Genomic DNA, 20650 nt, shown 5'->3' with positions numbered 1-20650 from the left:
TACATCCCAGATTTTATATTATTACTTTTTCCTTTGACCTACATTTGTTTTCCCCTATCATTACAAACTACAAAATGGTTTCAAGTAACTAAGCTATTGGTAAATAGAATAAAAGAGAGGTTGTGTGTGTGTACATGTAAACCAAAGGTGGTCTGACTTCAGTCTTGCGAAGTCTATTTGTTAAATTATTATTAGAGGTCCTGTGGTCCACCAGTGGATCTTGTATTTACAAAGCAAGAGGAAATGTATTTCATTCCATTATGCTCCCCAACACACACATACATACCTCAGTCAGCATTCTCACTGAGCATGCTCAACCCTGGTCATAGGATTTGAGGGGGGAGCTCCCATCAGGGGGTGTTTCCCTGAAGATTTTTTGTAGTTCGGCATACCTTAGAGTTCTCTCAAGGCTGCTGATACTTCCGTCTTGAGCACAAATGGTGCAATCTTAGCTACATAAGGATCCATTCTCAGAGAATGACACCACTATTAAAGCTCCATCCCATGAGCGTTTTGTTGCACGCTCGTTACTGGGTCCTCACAGAGTTTGCTCAGGTCCCTCCCATGACGTCGTCTGCCTCCCGTGTGCCTTCCCCTCTTCTGGCCTTCCTTGTGCAACAAAAAAACCCCCACCTAATTCAGTCTGATATTTTTTTTAAACTCAGAATCATGTTCTCTCCTGCTGTGTGCAGGAGAAGCAGCACCATTAGAGCAGTGGACTCAATGGATCTCGTGCTGGTTGTATACTTCCTCTTTTGAAAAGATGAAGTAACTGAGGAATGAAAACACGGGCGGAGAAGGGAAGGTAGGGAGCGTGTTAACCCCCAGTGTGATGGAGCTTTATGTGTATAGATGGCCTTGCTGGATCACACCAAAGTCCACCTTGCTGGGTATTCTTGATAAGAATCCCAGTGACCAGCCAATGCTTAGGTTGTGCCAACTAGAAATTCGGTAGTGATCCACCTGTAGACATCTGCCTTCTGTCGATTGCTGGCATACACCTTGGGAAACAAAAAGTTTCTTAAAACACGTTAAACTTTTTTTCAAAACAATTATTTGTCTCTAGCCTGCTGCTCTCCCATATCTGCAAAATAATCTCAATAGTGCTAATTTCATAAGGATCTTCATTTTCTCTAACTGTCTAGTTGACTGAGTTGAAATTACTTTTTTCACAGAAAAATGTCCTAATTTATATTTTCATTAATTTGGCTTAAACGTTCTCTTTTTAATTGTGTTTATTTATAATTTTATGACACTTGGGTATCTGTATTATCTATTATTGCTCCATTGGTATTCCCTCCAAAATGTTTTGGAACTCTTATTTTGAATTCATGTAAAATTATTGTATTATAGAGTATGCCATTCCGTAAAGTTTATTAAAATTCTATTCATGGGTATCTGTCTGTCTATTTGGGAATACCAACCCAGATTTAAAGAGGAAAATAATGAAAAGCGCTAATCACAGATTGGGGCTTGCACAAAGTCCAAGCCCAATAACAGCCCCATGTGGAATACTTGTACCATGCTTCAAATATCATATCATTCATATATATATATATATATATATATATATATATATATTTTATTGTCTGTTGTGCAATCAAAAAATATAAAGCACCCTTTATTGGGGTGCCTTGGGCAAGTTACAAATTCTAGTCCATTTGTAAAATGGGAATAGTAATGACTTACTTTACAGAGTTGGCAATAAAAATGGCAAAGCTCTTTGCAAATTAGCAGTGAGATATACTAGGACAAATTATTTTTAAAGAAGTATGAGTGTCATCAGACAAGCGTTTTATCGCATGCTCATTACTCCCCATTTATGGATGTTCGCGAGTCCTTTTCACGACGTCCACTGCCCATGCGTCTTAAAACGTGTTAAAACTCTTCCTCCTTTTTTCCGTCACAAAATAGAACTCTTTAAATCCATTTTTTAAAAACAAAACGTGCCGCCATTTCCTGCTACGTGCAGGAAAAGCGGCGTGAACGGGCCAAGTGGTCATTGTTGACTTCCTCTTTCTTCCCCTGTGTGAAGAAAGAGGAAGTATCATGGCACAGAAGTGAGGGAGGAGTGACGGTAAGGAAATGGGATTCTCCCCCCCCCACATCTGATGACGCTGATCATAGTTGTATCAACTATTTACCAAATGAATACAAACGAGTTAAGCGTTTCATAAATACAGAACACTACAGAAAAGCATGATAGGATCTTAATAGAGGATTCTCAGGGCAGTGATGGAACAGTAATTTCATGAGGTGGGTTGCTTTTTGTGTGTGTTTTGACATGTGTTAACCACCAATATTGCCACTTACTATTTAGTTTTGAAGTGGAAAGTAGTAGTAGTACTAGTTATGTGCAAAAAATGTCATTTGGATAAACGTTGAAAGCCACCTCTTTATAGTGTATACTTCTAGAGGCCAGTGGGCAGCACCGAGTCATCTTTCCACTCATTTCTTGCTCCAGGTCCGCTTGGTCATAGCAGAAAAGGGGCTACCATGTGAAGAGCGGGATGTTAGCATGCCACTGACTGAACACAAGGAGCCCTGGTTTATGCGACTCAATCTTGGGGAAGAGGTACCTGTGATCATCCATGGAGACAACATCATCAGTGACTACAATCAGATAATTGATTACATGGAGAAGAACTTCACAGGAGGTAATAGTCTAGGAAAGTGTTCTTTACCCCAAGAGCTGAGGGCCACTGGCAGCTCCTAATCACCTTGAATGTGGGGCTCTGCCTCTCTCTCTCTCTCCCTCTTATTCACTCATGCACACTCACACACACAAGGCTTTCTAGCTTTGCCTTGTTGTTTGCTTTAGCTATGGGCCATTTGCTGTGATCTGAGCTAGGGGAGGAAGCGTCAGGGGTGGGAAGTCAAGAAACCTGCTGCTCATCAGCTGTAAGGCAGCTGTGTGTGAACAGGGGAAATGCAGGAGTTATCAGCCCATGATCCGAAGAGGAGAAGAGCAACATGATAGGCTAGCTGGAGTGGCGCACTGTGCAGATGCTGGAGGGAAGATTGAATTCACAGGCAAGGAAGAGAGCAACATGGACCTGCAGTGGGAGATTTTGCATCTCGGAGTAGAGCAGAGCACTCTCTTAGTAATGGAGGGCAGTGGGGGACATCCCAATCCAAGGACCACGTGAGCCTGTCAAAATTTACCTGCCTGGTGAGTGACTGAAGAGCACTTGGATGACATTGGGGGGGGGGGATGAGGTCTAAAAAAGCTTGCAGCCCTGTCCTGTGCTCCGTGTTGTCTCTTGACCGGGCAGGGGAGAAGAGGCCCCCAGGGCCCAGGAAAGCCCCCACAAGTGGACTTGGTGGTAGTGCCTCGAGCCCAAGTGGCTCCTGCTTAAAAAATAGTGAAGATCCCTGGTCTAGGATGAGGAACTCAGAGTAGGGAAAAGAGCGCTTATCATTCACAGGGCTGTCAGAAGGATAAACGATTGTTAGTTGTTTAACAATCTGTTTTTTAACTCAGTGGTCTTCAACTGGTGGGTTGCGACCCAAAAGTGGATCACGAGATCAGTCCAGATGCTGCCATGTTGGGCATGGGGGGAAATTGTGAAAATTATTTATTTATTTATTTATTTATTTGTGAAAATGGGTCCCAAGTTGCAGGTTGGAAGTCCAAGGTGGGTCTCTGGTCTGGACCAGTTGAAGACCACTATTTTAAGTGATCCAGAGATAGGCAACCTGGTGCCCTCCAGATGTTTTGGACTGCAACTGCCATAATCCTTGGCCATTGGCCATGTTCTTGGGAATGCATGAGAGGTAGTTCAAAATAACTGGAGGGTACTAGGTAGCCTACTGCTGGAAATCACAATATATTCACATATTGACTTTTTGTGACGTTGAAGGAACTGTGAGATAGCTTACAACTGAATAAACAAAACGTATCATTTATTTTTAGAAGGAAAGGCCATCTTCAATCTTTCTTTTTTCATTCCTGATCACAGCAAAGTCATCGTCTCAAGGACGCGTGCACATCCATAAGTGGGTAGTAGTGATTGTGTGATAAAACGGTCATCAGATTAACCTCTTAATGATGGAGGGGCCTTATCCTATGAAACATGACTATCGCAATCTAATTTTTCATTTTGACACAAGGCCTAATGTTTACGCTGGAGCTGTATCTATTTCTATGTGTTGGTGTTTTCATTGTGGCCTTCAGTGTTTTCTTTCTGTTTCCAAAGCTTTAGAACTGTCAGGTGGGGAGACTTCAAAGGCTTAGGTGTGACATTTCAATGGGGTCTTTGTAGCAGCTGATGTCACAGATCCTGTCATCCAAGCTTTAAGAACGGCCTTAAAATAGATCCACAAAAGAAGGATCCTTGGCAGCTTTACTGCATTCTTATTTTATCAAGTACCTCGTATCCAAACGAGCTCCTTCCGCCTCCCCACAGTTACTGCATTCAGCAAATATTAGCGGAAAAGGAAATGTTGTAGTGAAATATGAGACATTGGATTAGTAGACAGTGTTGGTCCTTTTTTCTTTTCTTTTCTTTTAACGCAATTGAGATTCCAATTCTAAGCATACTGATGTGGAAGTAAGGATGAAGAAAGACACAACATTTTTAGAGCACTGGAAGCAGCTGACAGGGTTCAGCCCAAACATACCTTTCCATCCAGAATCGAACTCTGATCTACACTAAGCAGGATATAACACTTTGAAAACATTTTGATGGCTGTATAGGGAGTGTGTCCTGGGCCTCAGTAGTTGTCACTATTTATTTTATTTTATTTATTTATTTATTTATTACATTTCTATACCGCCCAGTAGCCGGAGCTCTCTGGATGGTTCACAAAAATTAAAAACATTCAAAGTATAAAACAACAGTATAAAACCATAATATAAAATACAATATAAAAGCTCAGCCAGATAAAAACAGCAGCAATGCAAAATTATAACTTTAAAACACCAAGTTAAAATGTATTTATAGATTGTTAAAATGCTGGGAGAATAAAAAGGTCTTTATAAATGGTTTTAAAGCAGTAGTGTAGATTCTGCCTGAAAGGAAATGGTCATGCAAGTTTTGAGCAGAAACTGCCTGTGCACAGACCTCAGCAACCAGCAATCTCAACTCCCCCCCCCCATCCCTGAAGCAGTGTCACATTTTAGAATATAGACTACAAAAAAAGATAAACCCATGCAGCACTTATAAGAAGAAGAAAGGCAACGTTCTTCTGAAACATAGCAGGAGTGGCGGGGTGGGTGGGGGTGGGACGATCACAAGTGTAGTGACTGAACCAGCATATAATTCACTGGTAAGCACTTGTGTCATTTCAGGTAAGAAAGCAGAAGGGAGCTGGACTCATCCACAACTGAGGCAGCTGCTCTGAGCACTCATTTCTGTATCTCTTTTAAAAATGCCTTCGCTCAAGGTCCCATTGATTGAATTCAGTGGATCTTACTTCCAAGTACACATGTTTAGATAGCTTCTGCTCTTTTTCTACAGCAGGAGTAGCAGTGTTGATCTTCCTACAGTAGAGCCTCTCTTTTTCCAGCGTTACAGAAGATATGTGTAAACAGGGCCCCCACTCATCTGTGCTTCCTCTTTCAATGCTTGTTGGAATATGGCAGTCGTGTCTAAGAGCATCGCACCTTCTTTTTTTTCCTGGTATGCATCTGCGATTTCTACCTCCGTTTCATTAGCACGTCAAGCGCTGGTCAGTTTCACATGCGTGCGCTGTTGCGTTATTTCGCCTTGTTTACCTTTTCACCTGCACCAGCTCACACTTCCTGGTATTGCCGCCACGCACTCCTTCTCCTTCCCACTCCAGTTCATTGGTTCTTGTGGTTGATGGACATGGACACCATCCCACCCCCCGGTCTGGTTTTGTTGTCTAAAGTTTAGCGATTTAGAGTTACATTGGCTGGGCAACTGTACGGAAGGCAAAAAAAAGAGGAAAGTTGAAACAGGTGGATGATAGAGCAATGAGAATGGGGTCAGAACAGCGAATGTCCATTTGACCGACTCAGCACACTGGAGGAGAACCTCCCCCACCCTCCTCCTTCGTTAGCAAGATTGCCCTTCAATGCACCTGCCCCCAAGAAGGGTCGTTCTGTGATATAGCATGAGGATAGCAATACACAGGGACAAAAGGGCGGTTTTATCCCACACTGAGAAAAAAATACTGTACTTTCCACGCCCTAGAAAAATACAGAAAATGGAGGGGAAGAGGCAAGATGCCTGCAGGACAGGGATGATGTCATGTGAGGGTCATGGAACAAAACGGTAAACACGTCAGGACGACAGTGCGATAAAATGCTGGTGTGATGGAGCTCACTATAGAACGAATGCTCATTGCCAACACAGTTGTTGGAACAGCATTGTTTTTTTTACCAAGTCAAGGCCCATTTCTTTATTGATCTGAAGAATTCTTATCTTGCTCTTCTGCCAAAAGCTCCCAGAGCGACTTACATACAGTCTATAAAAATAAGACCACAGGGCTCACAGTCTAAAAAATATGACATAAAAGGACAAAGGGATGAGGAAGGAAGAGGAAAACAGGCACCGATTCTTAAGTGAAATATTAATTCTTATAATAACCAAGTGGAATGGATAATAACGAAGAGGAAGAGCCCATTGGAGCTGATCTTCCAGCAGAGCCAATGGGGTAGACTATTGGATGGACATTAATAAAGGTGTATGGCCTTCTGGGGGGTCCTGAACGGCTGGATTTGGCCCCTGGGCTAAAGCCCTGTCTACACTTGCAGCAGAATGGTGTGATAGAATCCTGAAGTGGTAGTGGGACTGTATCACTTCAGACTACAGGTGCAGCTGTGCCACTTTTGAATGCTGCTCCTTCTATTTTAGCAAAGACTTGCCCTTATTTGACTGTGACCTTGATTTAGAAAACCAATCATTTTCTCTTAATGAGGTAATAGAAAAGGAGAGGTGAAAAACTCCTCTTCTATGGTATTATTGGCAACTGAGGCATTTTATTTATCATAACAGTCTCGGAAATGATCCATTAAGAAACCATTCAAGGCATGAATAATCTTTATATGGCCCAATGCAAGTAAGAGGCTTATGGTCAGGAATTCTAATATTCTATTGGGATTAGAGCCAGAAGATCTCAAAACTAAAAAGGCGTGATAACAGAAAGTAAACAGGGCCTTTTTCTGAGGATGAGTGGTTGGTTATCTTTTAAGGTGGACCTTGATATTCTATATATGTTAAACTGAGAAAAATCTTTAAGGGTATATCTATACCACTGTTTTAAATAACTTTAATGGTCATTCCTTCTCCCCAAGGAACTCTGGGAAATGTAGTTCTTTGTGGAAAGGCTGCACTTCCCTCTTAGAGAATTCACGACATACTCACCAAAGTAGTATTTCCTGGATTACTTTGGGGATGCCACGATCGCTAAAGAGACAAACACTGTAAATATGCCATGGCAGAGTGATTGGTTCATTTGCCAGAAATTGCTAATGCCAGGGAAGGTGGATGGTTCAAAATAACAACCACTCTAACGTGATATGATTGTAAGTTCCTGTTAGACAACACAGCCTTACTCCCCTGCAATGCTGGAGGCCCAGGGCTAAGGTGGCCATGTGTCCTACTTTAGAGAGGACAGTCCTCTATTTGAAAGCATCTTCCATGTCAGGAATGCAGAACCTTTTATGGCGTCGGAGGGGTGGGGAAGAGATTTCTCCACACCAGGCCCTCTGTGGGCTGGATGGTGGCCATAGCCACACTCATTGATGTCATCATCATGCATCATCCCTGCCCATCTGCCATCTCTGAACTGAAAGAAGCATGAAATAAGGGACTCTGCTTTCACTGGGAGGGTCACCCAGTGTCCCTGCTTTTCCTAGAAGCAGCTGAGTTCTCTGCCACCAGGATCCAATGGGCAGGAGAGTGGTCCACAGGGGAATTCCCCCAACAGATAAGAGGTAACAGTGGGGATTCCCTCTGGGGGATGATACTCCAAGGGGCAAGGCTTGGAGGCTAAGTCCCACCCCCTGGAGGAATACCATGGGGGCTCTGCAGGCCACCTTAGGGAAGCCAGTGAGCTGCATTAGGCCTACAAACTGGCGGTTCTGCATCCCTCCTCTACATGAAGGTCTGTCCAGACCAAATCCAGTTTAAAGCGAAAGAAACATAAGAAAGAAAGTAGAGCAGGAGCAAGGCCCATCAACAGTTAGCACCTGGGCAAGCACACTGCAAAGACATAGGTCACCTGATAGTCTTCCCCCTTTCAGTACACTCAGTACTGTCCTCTGCTGCTGGGGATATTTCAGGGCAAAAGGTGAGAAGTGTCCTCTAAGTTCATCAGACGCACGTTCTATCGCATGTTCACTACTGCCCACTTACGGATGTGCATGCGTGCTTTCGACAACGTTGTCTGCCTCACGCTTCTTCCACTCGTTATTCTGCAGCAAAATAGACCCCTTGTAATCCGACTTCTTTTTAACGGAATGTGACGCAATCTCCTGCTGTGTGCAGAAAAAGCAGCGCAATAAAAATGGCTTCTGAATGGGCCACATGGTTTTGGTTTACTTCCTCTTTGCCCTTTGGGAAGAATGAGGAAGTGTGGAGAAACGACGGTAAGGAAACACGATCCCCCCATGTGTGATGACGCTCCTCGTACAATCTTGACATGAAGCATTTGGGGGATGGGCAGGCGGTCTTTGACAGGAAGGGCAAACATTCGCGATGGAGGAGACCCATTCCTACCATGCCATTTCCTTCCAGTTAGACACTGACAATCCACTTTAGAAATACATATATTGAAAGGAGATGGACAGTTAAAATCTTACATGAAAAATTGTTTATTGATCCCACAGTTATACCTTTAGGTCTTTTTAAACAGTCAGTGAAACTACAAGCCAGGGACTTAATTGGCAATTTATTAGCAGCTGCTAGAATAATTCTAAAAACTGGAGGATTGTAAATCCAATCAGTCACATGGATTAATTTAGAAAACCACGAAACATGAACACACTGGCATATATCATTAATAATGAAGAAGGAAAGATGCTGAAAATACCAACTGAGGAATGGGGGTGGGGAATGATTCCAGCTTTTCTGTTTAGGTAGGATTGACATTTTTGTTTACTGGCTCCCCTTAAGTGGCTAACAAAAGTATAATGAACAAAACAAACAAACAAAAATCAGCTGGTAAGGATTCCACCCCAACCCTACCCAGAAGCCTCATGGAAGCTCCATTAGCTGAATTTGTGCATGGCATCCAATTATAAAAGGAACATACATCCCACCGTTAAAATTCTGTATCCTAATTAACATTGGGCTGGAAAATCAGTGGAGCTCCCTTGTGCCATTTCAGAAGTTGTACTTTTGGCTAGTTTCTGGTTGTGCAGCGCTAGTGGTCATTCCTAGCAGCACAGTGGCAGAATTAGATACTGCCCTCTGTTGGTAAAGGGATGTCAGGGAAATCTCAGGGTGCCAGATTACTGTTGCCTTTCCCTAATCTGATGTATATTTAGAAGTTGTATGTAGAAAAGCTCGTTCCTTACTCAGAAGGCTTCTGGTCTCCGGGCTACTTCATATATTACAGAGGTGTGCTATCCCAATCACATGAAGGCTCTCCATACCCGTCCAGACTTCATGGTATTAATATTGGCCATCCAATTCCAGTCTTTATGCTGCCCATTCATTACCTTTGTCATTGCCTAAGTGCCCAATAGTGACCCTGTTCAGATGACATGCTAAGCCACATGGTTAAGCATTTTGAACTAAACATTATGGCTTAGTGTGTTGTGTGAACCATTCCTAACCATGGTGGCTACATAACCATGGTTTAAACATGTGCATTAACCATTTGCTACAAAGGGGTTAGCAGCCTAACCATGGCTGAATCATAGAATAGTAGAGTTAGAAGCCATCAAGTCCAATCCCCTGCTCAATGCAGGAATCCACCTTAAAGCATCCCTGACAGATGGCTGTCCAGCTGCATCTTGAATGCCTCTAGTGCGGGTAATTGGTTCCATTGTCACACTGCTCTAATGGTCAAGAAGTTTTTCCTGATTTCTGGCTTCCTGTAACTTGAGCCCATTATTCCGTGTTATGCACTTGGGGGTGATCGAGAAGAGATCCTGGCCCTCCTCTGTGTGACAGCCTTTCAAGTACTTGAACAGTGCTATCATGTCTCCCCTCTGTCTTCTTTTCTCCAGGCTAAACATGCCCAGTTCTTTCAGTCTTTCCTCATAGGGTTTTGTTTTCAGACCCCTGATCATCCTTGTTGCCCTCCTCTGAGCCCACTCCAGCTTCTTCTTGAAGTGTGGTGCCCAGAACTGGACACATTACTCAAGATGAGGCCGAACCAGTGCCAAATAGAGGGGAACCAATACCTCACGTGATTTGGAAGCTATACTTCTACCCTATTTCTTCGATTCTAAGATGCACTTTTTCCCATATAAACATCTCTAAAAATGGGGTGCGTCTTAGAATCGCGGGTGTGTCTTAGGGTTTTTATTTCTGTTGGTAGTACTGAAATTAGTGTGCGTCTTACAATTGAAGAAATACGGTATTAATGCATTCCAAAATAGCATTTGCTTTTTTTGCAGCCGCATCACACTGTTGGCTCCTATTCAGCTTGTGAACCAGAGCAACAAATAATTTGTGTCATTTATTTAGAATATTACATTTGGATTTTCTTAAAAAAAAAAAAAACCTTCATAAAAACAGTGCATAACATGTAACTAAGGAGTGTTTGAATTTTAGTTTTTCTTGTTACATTTCAGATCATGTTGCCCAGCTAATTCCTGAAGCAGGGAGCCTCCTTCACTCCAGAGTGATACAGTACAGAGAACTCCTGGATTCTTTGCCCATGGATGCCTATACCCACGGATGCATTCTCCATCCAGAACTCACCATGGACTCCATGATTCCAAAGTATGCTACAGCTGAGATCCGCAGTAAGTGGCCACTTAAGCTGGGCTGCCTAGTGTTAGAGAAAAGGCGAGTAAGGGGAGACATGGTAGAGGTGTACAAAATTATGCATGGTGTGGAGAAAGTCAATAGGGAGACATGTTTCTCCTTCTCTCATAATACTAGAAACTGAGGCCATCCCTTGAATCTGACTGGTGGGTGATTCAGGACAGATAAAAGGAAGTACATAACACAGCGCATAGTTAAACTATGGACCTCACTATCACAAGATGTAGTGATGGCCACCAATTTGGATGGCTTTAAAAAGGGATTGGATAAATTTGTGGGGGCTGTCAATGACTGCTAGTCCTGATGGCTCTATGCTACCTTCAGTATCAGAGGCAGTATGCCTGTGCACACTAGTTGTTGGGGAACATAGGTGGGAGGGTTCTGTTGCACTTATGTCCTGCTTGTAAATTTCCTGTGAGCAGCTGGTGTGAACAAAATGTTGGACTAAATGGAACCCTGGTCTAATCCAGCATGGCTCTTATGTTCTCTTGTTCTCGATAATTATGCAGATGTGCTGCATTTGTTGATTGATTAAAATATAAGAATTCACTCTTTGCAAATACTGTTTTGTACTTCCTGGGATTATGTGCAGATCGGAACATCATTTGCAGAGCAGTTCTCAGTTTAAAAAAATCTACCAAAATGCGTATAAACATGCACATTTTAGGAGCCCCATGAAGGAACGGGAAAATCAAAATGTAAATAGACCATAATAAAATAAGCTGCATTCCTTTAAGAGCTGTTTCAGAGAAATTTTGTACTGGAGTATCATACCTGTGTAGGAAATTGTGTGTGTATGAATATACCCATTTCTCTTTCAGTATATGAAAATATACTGTAGGAAGCCACACATGGCAGGTTTATAGCACACGTGTGTATATAGCGCTCTCTCTCTCTCTCTCTCTCTCTCTCTCTCTCTATTTATATTCTCCACACACATGCAGAACCTGGTGAAATTCCCTCTTCATCACAACAGTTAAAGCTGCAGGAGCCTTGCCCTCTTGACCAAACACAAAAGAGGGCAGGGCTCCTGCAGCTTTAACTGTTGTGATGAAGAGAGAGTTTCACTCGGTGCTGCATGCATACAAATGACATCTGCTGAAATGCCCTTTTCTATACAACTGTTAAAGATACAGGAGCTGTGTCCTCCTTTCCATATGGTCACCCTAAGCAATGTACAAAGACAAGTCTTCATATTGAGGGCAAGATTACGTTCTTAGGAATTACTGTTGGAAAAGGTAGGCAGTAAAAGTCCCAATGGCTGCCACCTGCCAAATTTGTAGTGGTAGGGAGTTTCAATGAGAGTTTGCTACAGTATGAGTCCTATTCTGAGCCGTGATGGACTGGGCCGCCCAAATCTTGAGTACATCATTGTTTCCTGCAGCAAACAGGTGAAGTGTTTGCTGTAAGGGCTCCCGTGTGCATCTGCACATATGTTTAAAAGAAGGCAATTTACGTATTTGCTACAGGTAACATTGGTGTAATAGCAACATATGCCCAGCAAATCTAAGTGTTGCATAAAATATCTTGGCACCCCCAATATATGTTTGTCACTTGTGATAATGTACAGCTGCAATTTTCTGTATGCTAGAGATGTGACTGTATGAAATTTTAGCCTTCTGGGATCCTAAGCCTTGCCCAGTTTATATTATTACACCATGTACCTGCAACCTAGGCATCTGGCCATTTAAGACACATGTTCATGAGTGTCTGCGGGTCTTATACTTAGTCAGAGACAATTACAGCTTGAAGGATCCAGATTCTGAATGACCAAAGCAATTTTAAAAAAATGGGAAGGGAGACGATAGAAGAAGGGCAAGTCTGGAGGGAGAGCTGAAGAATAGTCTGTCTCACTTTACCGAAGAACAATGGCCTGCTTGCACATAGAAGGAACACATATCTGCACTAAAGACTTAAAAGTTGTTAACAATTATTTCTGCTTCCTCAGGGAGCCTGCTTGGCACCTGTAGTTCTGGCTATGAGTGGGACTAAGAGAGTCTGAGAATTCTCAGAATCCTCAGTGCCATCATTCCCAGGATTCTTTGGAAGCAGCATGACAGTTAAATTGGTCTAGGTTTTTGATGCAGATATCCCATTTGCTTTCAGTTCCATGAACATTTGCAAACAAAATATTTGTGAGACATTTTTTTTAAAAAATGCCTCTTTTATTAAACTGCAAACGGCACTATAATGTAATGCTGGGATTGTTGTTGATGGATATGTGGTGCTTATCAAACGGGTGCAAAACCTCAGGCCTGGCAGCGGAATCTGGACCTCCTGGGATTCCACGCCCCCTTCTTTTCCCCAACCACCAATCGTTGGGTAGTTTCCCAGCTATTGTGCAGTTCCTTCCCATTCTAAAAAGTTGAAATGCCTCTCTGATGGCCTAGTTACTGGCAGCAAGCAGTGAAAACTGCAACATGCTGGCATTTCTCCGCTGTGGCACCCCGGTTGTGGAATGAGCTCCCCAGAGAGGTCCGCCTGGCGCCTACACTGTACTCCTTTCGTCGCCAGCTGAAGACCTTTTTATTCACTCAGTATTTTAACACTTAATTTTAACTTAAATTTAAATTATACTGTTTTAACTCTGTATTTTAACCTTATATCAATTTTGCTGCGTGGTTTTATCCTGGTTGTGCTTTTTATATTGTATTTTGTATTTGTATTTTTAACTTGTTGGTTGTTTTATGATGATTTTAATTTTTGTGAACCGCCCAGAGAGCTTCGGCTATTGGGCGGTATAAAAATGTAATAAATAAATAAATAATAAATAAATAAATTTGGGGCATTTTGGCCCCGCCGCTTTTGCAGCCTCACTCGCTACTGAAACACGGCCTTCGAGAGCTTCTCTGAAATGAAATTTGGCCCTTGGACTGAAAGAGGTTCAGCACCCCGACCCTATTAAGACACTGTTACCTGGTGGATAGCACTGGACGATTCAGTGGAGGGTTGCTAAGATGCAGATTCGGGGCATGGATGTTAGGCATAATTGGGCAACTTTGAATCTTGATTCTGAAGCTCCAAAGAAGTATGCAAAGCTGTTGTTGTTGTTGTTGTTTAATCTCGCAATTTTCATCCAAACACTTTGATACCTCTCTCAGCCAGGAAGTCTAGAATCTCCATGCACACTCAGAGCCCGGTTGCATGATAATATTTATTTTTTATTATTATTATTTACAATATTAACATACCGCTCCCTGTCCAAAGTTTTTGGAGCAGTGAACAAATAGAATAAAAGATTTAAAACATATTTTAAATGGTGTTTTTATTCTATTTTAAAAGAACAAGGTTCAGATAAAACCGTGGCCGGTGATTCAAGGAAAGCTTCTTGGAACAAGAATGTTTTCAGGAGGCGCCGAAAGCAATACAATGCTGGCACCTGCCTGACCTTCAAAGGCAGGGAATTCCATAGGAATATTATGGGAACCATTTTTCTCCCTCTCTCATAATACTAGAACCTGGGGTCATCCCATGAAGCTGATTGGTGGGAGATTCAGGACAGAATAAAAGGGACTACTTCTTCACACAGCGGCGCATAGTTAAACTATGGAATTCACTACCACAAGATGTAGTGATGGACTGATGGCCACCAATTTGGATGGCTTTAAAAAGTGTTGGATAAATTCCTGGAGGAGAAGGCTATCAATGGCTACTAGCTCTGATGGCTATGTGCTACCTCCAGTAACTGAGGCAATATAAGCCTATATAAACCAGTTGCTGGGGAACATGGGTGGGAGGGTGCTGTTGCACTGTATCTTGCTTGTGGGTCCCTGGTTGACAGCTGGTTGGCCACTGTGTGAACAGAGTGCTGGACTGGATGGACTCTTGGTCTGATCCAGGATGGCTCTTCTTCTGTTCTTCTTACTCTCACCACTTGAGAGCAGTCTCACCATGTAAGAGTATTGCTTATTGAGTATTCTGAAGGCTTCTGCAACAAAAAGGCAGAGAAGGGTGGAGGGAATAGCAACCATACAGTAAAGGAGAAACTCCTGGCTGAATCTTTTGTTGTGTAAGAAGCAAGCCCAGAAGGCCTCAGTGTTGGCAGGCCATGTGAGGGATGCTTTTGCTTTTAGTCAGAAGTCACTAGGATCAATTTGGCCTGCGTAATCCTGGGCCTATATGACTGTGCCAGTTACCAGAGACAATTGTCCAATGAAGTTGTTTATGCTCCTTTAACATATAAAAGAAGGTTGTTTTTGTGTTTCTGTAAGTTATTTTATTCACTCATTCATTACATTTTTAACCCACCCCTATAACTCTAAAGTTATAATAAACAGATGTTGAGTTTGAAGACATCTGATGTGTGTTACTGTTTCCCATTGACAAAAGGTGACCATATGGAAAGGAGGGCAGGGCTCCTGTATCTTTAATTTTTGTGAACCGCCTAGGGAGCTTCGGCTATTGGGTGGTATAAAAATGCAATAAATAAATAAATTTAACACTGGCGTAGAAAAGGGAATTTCAGCAGGTGTCATTTGTATGCATGCAGCAGCTGGTGAAATTCCCTCTTCATCACAACAGTTAAAGCTGCAGGAACCTTTCCCTCTTTGGTGGAGTGACCAGATACAAAAGAGGGCAGGGCTCTTGCAGCTTTAACTGTTGTGATGGAAAGGGAATTTCACCAGCTGCTGCATGCATACAAATGATATCTGCTGAAATTCCTTTTTCTATACAGTTGTTAAAGATACAGAAGCCCTGTCCTCCTTTTTCGTATGGTCACCCTAGACAGAATAGTCCATTCTTTATCTTCCTATCTCTCTTTTCCTAGTGGCCAATTTAATCTTCTTTGCCCCACTTGGGAAACGTAGCTGCTACAAAGAGAGTAGGGCTGACCCAAAAATGGCCCTCAAATTCAACACCCTATTTGGAGGCAGGGCATTTGGGGAAGCGGAGGGAAATCTGCAAATATTGGGGGGAGGATTAAGCAGTTGTGGCAGATTCAGCACAAGTTTTTTTTTTTTTTAAAAAAATATTTATTTATTATTTTATTTATAATATTTATATACCACCCTTCATTATCAAACCACAGAGCAGTGCACAAAATGCATTAAAGCAAGTTAAAATAACATACAAAGATAAAAGCAACGAAGAAAATCTGTATTAATATATTAATTTATTTAAAATATTTTATATTGATTTCAAATATAAAAACAGGAGTTGATGGCAGTTGGAGTTCCCTCCTATGGTCGCCTCCTGGCAACTGCCATGCCCCCACCTCAGAATGCCCCATGGTGGAGAGGAATGGAGACTTTCTACATGGGACTTTTATTGCGCAGTTGTGATTCCTCACAGTAGTCTGTGGGTCCTTTACATGACATCGTCATCCTCCAGAGCCTTTCCTGTGTTGTGCAACCATTGTCACAGTTTTTTCCCCCCTAATATGGAAAGTTTGGTATTTTCCTGAATGGCATTATAGTAGCCTTGTGTATTTGCACAATTCCACTATACCACAGCACCACCTAGTGGAAAAATAGAAAGACAGAGAAAGAAATCCCCCGGGTGTGTGTGGGGGGGAAACCCATATAAAAGAGCTGATTTTAAACCTGCAAAGAATCTGGAAGTAGATGCCTCAGTGAAGCAGCTTCCTATCGAGACTCCAGGCTCCTTCCCTCCTACCCAAAGCTGTGCTTAGATGGGCAAAATTGGCCATGGAGGCAAAAATGCAGAGCGGTGGGAGCACAGAGGAGAGGATTCCCTCCATGCTGCAGCCACCCTGCATAGGATAGTTGCCACCTCCAGGTGCGCCCTAACTTTTCCTCCAGGGTTTTTCTTTCTCTCCCTTTCCATATGTTCCACTACACAACCACTAGGTGGCACTGTGGTGTAGCGGAATTGTGCAAATACACAGAGTTTCATAGTGCATTCAGGATATACCAGACTTTCCTCAAACAAACAAACAAACAACCCCCAAAATAATGGTTGCAAAGCATAGGAGAGGCCCTGAGGGATGACAACATAATCTAAAGCGCCTATAAACTACCAGGAGTGAGGAATCACAAGTGTGCAATAAAAGTCTTGTGTAGAAAGCCAGCACAAAACCAAGTCCCTCTTTTTAAATGTAAAAGGTCTCCCACTGAAATCAATGCAACTAAAGTTTCTAACCATTTTGGGTTGGGCTGGGTGCTTCTGCTGGATGTTCTACCTTCTTGGGCTGGCCCTGATCTATGGAGATTAGGTTACAGAGGCAGGGCGAGTTGGCATCAGTCTCTGTACTTGACCTACAAGCTTTCATGAAACATTGACAATGCCAAATTTAACTCTGCCACAAGGTCGTCTCTCAAAATGCAGTTCTGCTCTGGACAGTGACTTTGTCACAATAATACCGGAGGGTCTTGTACTTCAGTGTCACTGGATAACTCTGGATCCAGCTGCTCAATTTACAACTGTAAAGACTTTTTTTATTTAACGTCCTTAACTTGGCTTGGTATTTGAAACTCAGGCTAGGGTTGCCTTATGCCTAAACAAGATTATTTACATGGGAATGATTTTCTCTACCAATTTGGTTCCCAGTTTGTTTCTGGCTGCAGTGTCTCTATTCACAGAAGTGCTTATGTGACCCTGTAAGAACAAATTGCGTATCCTAAACTCCCCAGGAATGTGGGCATTAATGCACCATGAAGGCTAGCTAGAACCTCCATGTTCAGAGGCAGAATATCACTGAATGGCAATTGCCAATTACCGTCAATGTCTTACAGAAGCCCTCATTGCTTACTACACCCTTGCATCAGACTCAGTTAAGGATTTGTAGCTGGAGAGTGAGCTAATGACTTTGAACCAACATAGGACACCTTTTTAAAATGATCCTTTGTGGTGACTAAATGTAGGGTAACCATATGAAAAGGAGGACAGGGCTCCTGTATCTTTAACAGTTGTATTGGAAAGGAAATTTCAGCAGGTGTCATTTGTATATATGGAGAACCTGGTGAAATTTCCTCTTCATCACAACAGTTAAAGCTGCAGGTGCTCTGCCCTCTTTTAAATCTGGTCACTCTAGTATAGCTCCTGCAGCTTTAACTGTTGTGATGAAGAGGGAATTTGACCAGGTTCTCCATATATACAAATGACACCTGCTGAAATTCCCTTTTCTATGCAACTATTAAAGATACTGGAGCCCTGTCCTCCTTTTCATATGGTCACCCTACTAAATGAAAATAAAAGCCTTGTTGTAGCCCTTGGGTTAATGATACCCATGGCCGGATGCCATTCCAGGCCAGGGCTGGCAGCACTTACGCAAAGATCACTGAAGTTTAAAGTCTGCCAAAACCAGTTGGGCAGAACAGGAGGGGAAGAGACAGATAGTTCATGCATGCTCAGTTCAGCTAAGATTAAAGTAATTTATGTTCATTTCCCAACCCTCTGGCTTTCTCTTTCCCTATGTTACTTATTTATCTTCCTTCTCCACTCTAGCTACTGAGTGATTCTGTTAAACACCGATCCCTCCTTTTGGGTTGACCTGTGACTTGGGGGTTGCCTAGTCACTTTGAAAGCCCCACAGTTGATGCGCAGTGGTGCTGTATGAGTTATACAACACAGCAGCCAGCTCACAGCCATTGTGGGGCTTTGCTGCGAAGCTGCCATTTTAAAAAGACTAACCTCACTCCAATGTCATTCCTGGACAGATGACAACCCCTGATTGGTTGCTGTCCGCCAGGGCAAAGGGTGGGCTCAGTGGGACAAATGGCTGCCAGAAAGCCCAAACCCTCCCTCTGCGTCAGGATTAGCCACTGCCACTCCACAGCAGAGAAAGCACTGGCACTGTCAAAGCAGGGCCTTGATCAAATATATACATGAACCTTATTTTCTGATATACTTGGTTAAGTGAGGGATTGAATCCCATGATGCAGTGCAGAACCTATGTAGATGTTACTTGGCAAATTTGTAGTTGTATCTCCCAGGGCAAATTGGGAGAGAAAAGGGATGTAGCTCAGGGGTAAACATGTGTGGCATGCAAAAGGTCCCAGGTTTAATCTCTGACATCTCCAAGTAGGGACTGATGAAGATACCTATCTAAAACTCTGGAAAATACTGAGTGTTGACAATACTGAGCTAGATGGACTGATGGTGTAATTTGATGTCAGGCAGCTTCCTATGCTCTTAGGGCATTTCTACTTGAGGCTTTTATCCTGCACCTTTACTGGGGCTCCTACTTCCGGATTCTTTGTGGGATTAAGATCCGATCCTTTACATGTACTTTTTTCTGGGGGGTTTCTTTCTTTGCCTTTCTGTGTTTCATTATACAGCCACTAGATGGTCCTGTGGTATAGCAGAGTTTTACAATTATACAAGTGTTCTATGGCTTTATAGAAGCCAATCAGAAATAAATACCACATTTTCCGTGTTAAGAAAAAAACTGTGAATAATGCTCACAGAGCATGGGAGAAGCCCTGGAAGATGATGGTATTGCATAAAGGACCTGCAAACTACTGTGCGTGAGCGATCATGAGCACATAATGGCCGTGTTCAGAAGAAAACCTTAAACCATGGCTTTAACCACGGTGAATAAGGCTTTAGTCCAGAGAGCTTCGGCTGTGGGGCGGTATATAAATGTAATTAAATAAATAAATAAATAAATAAATAAATAAATTAAAGCCGTGACTTAAGGTGTCTTCTGAATGGGGCCAATAAAAGCCTTGTGTAGAAAGCCTCGCTGTTGTTGTTGTTGTGTTGTTGTTGTATACCACCGCATAGCTGAAGCAATGGGGCTCTCTAATTTGGATCAGGATTGTAGCATGGAGAGACAGATTGTAGCATGGAGAGAGGCTCGGAGTGTGGCAACAAGGGATAGGGCCTTTTCGGTGGTGGCCCCCAGACTGTGGAATGATCTCCCTGATGAGGCTCGCCTGGCGCCAATGCTGCTATCCTTCTGGCGCCAGGTTAAGACTTTCCTCTTTGCCCAGGCATATGGCAGCACATCCTAATTACCCACATGCTTAGTTTTTAATTGGTTTTTAATGCTTTATGTGTGTATGTTCTGTGTTTTAGAGTTTTAAATTTTGTATACTTGTTTTTACCTCAATTTTAGAATTTCTGTAAACCGCCCAGAGAGCCCTGGCTATGGGAGCGGTATATAAGTTTAATAAATAAATAAATAAATAAATAAATAAATAAATAAATATTTAACCCTTTCTTCTTGCAGCGGGCCTCATTACTGCTTTTAGAAATTGAGGGCCTCATCACTGCTTTTAGAAAAAGTAAATTACACTGGAAGATCCAATCATAGGTCTCACACTTAAAATGTAGTTTGGCCCTTAGCCAATTCCAGTATCTGCTTTGAGGAGCTCTCCCCCATCCCTCCCTTTTTTTTTTATTGAAGATCATAGAATCATAGAATAGTAGAGTTGGAAGGGGCCTATAATGCCATCGCGTCCAACCCCCTGCTCAATGCAGGAATCCACCCTAAAGCATACCTGACAGATGGCTGTCCAGCTGCCTCTTGAATGCCTCTAGTGTGGGAGAGCCCACAACCTCCCTATGCCATTGGTTTCATCTTTGTACTGTCAGGAAGTTTTTCCTGATGTCTAGCTGGAATCTGGCTTCCTGTAACTTCAGCACTTTATTCTGTGTCCTGCACTCTGGGATGATCGAGAAGAAATCCTGGCCCTCCTCTGTGTGACAACCTTTCAAGTATTTGAAGAGTGCCATCATGTTTCCCCTCAATCTTCTCTTCTCCAGGCTAAATATGACCAGTTCTTTCAGTCTCTCTTCATAGGGATTTGTTTCCAGCTACCTGATCATCT

At 42.6% G+C, this 20650-nt stretch overlaps 1 protein-coding gene across 1 annotated transcript in view; it reads left to right on the top strand.

Moving 5' to 3' along the window:
* The window catches only part of GDAP1L1 (ganglioside induced differentiation associated protein 1 like 1), a 43163-nt gene that overhangs the window by 13376 nt on the left and 9137 nt on the right, over positions 1-20650 (top strand). The window contains exons 2-3 of the mRNA XM_063120324.1: positions 2465-2657; positions 10718-10891. Of these exons, the coding sequence (XP_062976394.1) occupies positions 2465-2657; positions 10718-10891 (367 nt within the window). The remainder of the gene's footprint in view (positions 1-2464; positions 2658-10717; positions 10892-20650) is intronic.

This window comes from Elgaria multicarinata, chromosome 1 (assembly GCF_023053635.1).
Source record: "Elgaria multicarinata webbii isolate HBS135686 ecotype San Diego chromosome 1, rElgMul1.1.pri, whole genome shotgun sequence".
Classification (NCBI taxonomy): domain Eukaryota; kingdom Metazoa; phylum Chordata; class Lepidosauria; order Squamata; family Anguidae; genus Elgaria; species Elgaria multicarinata.
The sequence above is the reverse complement of the archived record's forward strand: the minus strand, read 5'-3'. Positions and strand labels throughout refer to the sequence as shown.